Source organism: Rhodamnia argentea, chromosome 8 (assembly GCF_020921035.1).
Source record: "Rhodamnia argentea isolate NSW1041297 chromosome 8, ASM2092103v1, whole genome shotgun sequence".
Lineage (NCBI taxonomy): Eukaryota > Viridiplantae > Streptophyta > Magnoliopsida > Myrtales > Myrtaceae > Rhodamnia > Rhodamnia argentea.
In genome coordinates this window covers 2,807,345-2,809,027 of record NC_063157.1, presented here as the reverse complement: position 1 = coordinate 2,809,027, position 1,683 = coordinate 2,807,345, and the positions used below count along the sequence as shown (strand labels likewise).

The 1,683-nt window shown below is 45.9% G+C and overlaps 1 protein-coding gene across 1 annotated transcript; it reads left to right on the top strand.

Moving 5' to 3' along the window:
• Window positions 1–388: 388 nt before the first annotated feature.
• LOC115737967 lies at window positions 389–1,481 on the top strand. The gene is made up of 2 exons (XM_048283994.1): window positions 389–633; window positions 821–1,481. Exon 2 carries the CDS (start codon window positions 862–864, stop codon window positions 1,315–1,317), a length of 456 nt encoding a protein of 151 aa, XP_048139951.1. The 5' UTR covers window positions 389–633; window positions 821–861; the 3' UTR covers window positions 1,318–1,481.
• Window positions 1,482–1,683: the final 202 nt, after the last annotated feature.

Genomic DNA, 1,683 nt, shown 5'->3' with positions numbered 1-1,683 from the left:
GATTTTGCCAAACGGGTTTTTGTTCCAAACTTGTTCGCCGGAATAGAAAAAATAGAAAAACATGAAAATAGAACTGTTGCCGTGCACGCTCTAAATTGTCCATGACATAGAACAGGTCAGCTAACGTTAAGCTGAGCTGGCAGTACAGTGTTTGTAATGTCAGAACTGACGCGGATTTTGTGACTTTACATAATATTCTAAATCTAATCATTCAGTCTTTTTATAATGACCGCGCCCTGTTTACCAGAAATCTGCACAACCTTCTCTCTACGTAAATCCGAGATCTTCCCCCAATATATAAAGGCTCCACGTACAGAATATTTTTCCTCACCCGAAAAGAACAAGAGAAAACCAATCTCCATCTTCCCCTCTAGTAATTGTCAGATTTGGGCTGCTTGAAGATTGCCCGACATCAAAGAGGAAGCTGAGGATCTCAGTCGCCTGGAATGAGGGCGTGACTTTACAGAGCAAGAGTTCACAGCAAGGGAAACAAGAGGGGAGTTTCCGAAATGGTTTCGGTTTCGATGTTCGAGCTTTTTATTGCCGAAGAAGCGGTCGTTCGCGATCGGGAGCGGGAGAAAGAGAGGTAGAAGACAGGCGTGTCGTGTCCGCGTTTCGATCTGTTTCTGCAGGTAATTCTCATCACAGGCTCTGTTCGGTTAGTAGGTTGTTATGTTGATTGTGTCAAAAACTTTTGAGTATTTCCTTAGTAATTGATCGGAATAGAGAAATAGAGAGGCCAATCTTTCTTGATTGAACAGCTCGGAAGCCGGGTCTTGACGTCGGTTTTTTATTTATTATGAGTTATGGCATTTACCAGCGATCGTATTCCCTCGTTCGAGTGCAGGGCTCGATCCGGCGATGGCCACTTCCGTGTTTCACGACCCCGTGATCATACTAGCCCTGGAAACAAAGCAACAATCTCTGCTCGTTCCCAATACGGACCCGGAGTCCTCGATTGCTGTGTGCGACTGCTGCGGCCTCACTGAGGAGTGCACGCCGGCCTACATAGAGCGTGTCCGAGAGCGTCACCATGGGAAATGGTTATGCGGGCTATGCGCCGAGGCCGTGAAGGACGAAATCCTCAGGAACAATGAGAGCCAGAGGGCTGTAGGCACTGAAGAGGCAATGGCCAAGCTCAGGAGTTTTTGCAAGAGGTCTAGCGATTCAATGGGGCCACCTCCGAATCCGACGGTGCTTCTGATATCCGCCGTGAAGCAGATCCTGAAGAGGGGCTTGGACTCGAGATCGGCTCCTGGAAGCCCTTCTAGGAACTCGACGGAAATTCCCGGTGTTCGCGCATTGGTCCAATCTTGAAGTTGTTTTCAAAGTCTGAATAATTTGGTGGGCTGAGCAAAAGGAGTGAATTGGAGACTCCAGAAATAGGTCCAGTTGGGTATAGGATTCGTAAAGTGATAGCTATAGGATGTAGCAACAAAGGGGAAACAGACATTAAAAAAAAAGAAAGATTTGTTCACTGCTGGGGCTTGGTTTATATCAGTATCATGTACTCAAGAGGCAGGGAACTGTTAAAAATCCAAAAAAAAAAAAAAAACAACAGAAGAGGAAATTAAACTAAAGGGTGAGCATGTATATGAATATATGGAAAATCAGCTGATGCTGAGCTTCCAATGAACGCTTTCGACTCTGTTTTCCCGTTTCAATCGGATCCGGCAGATACGA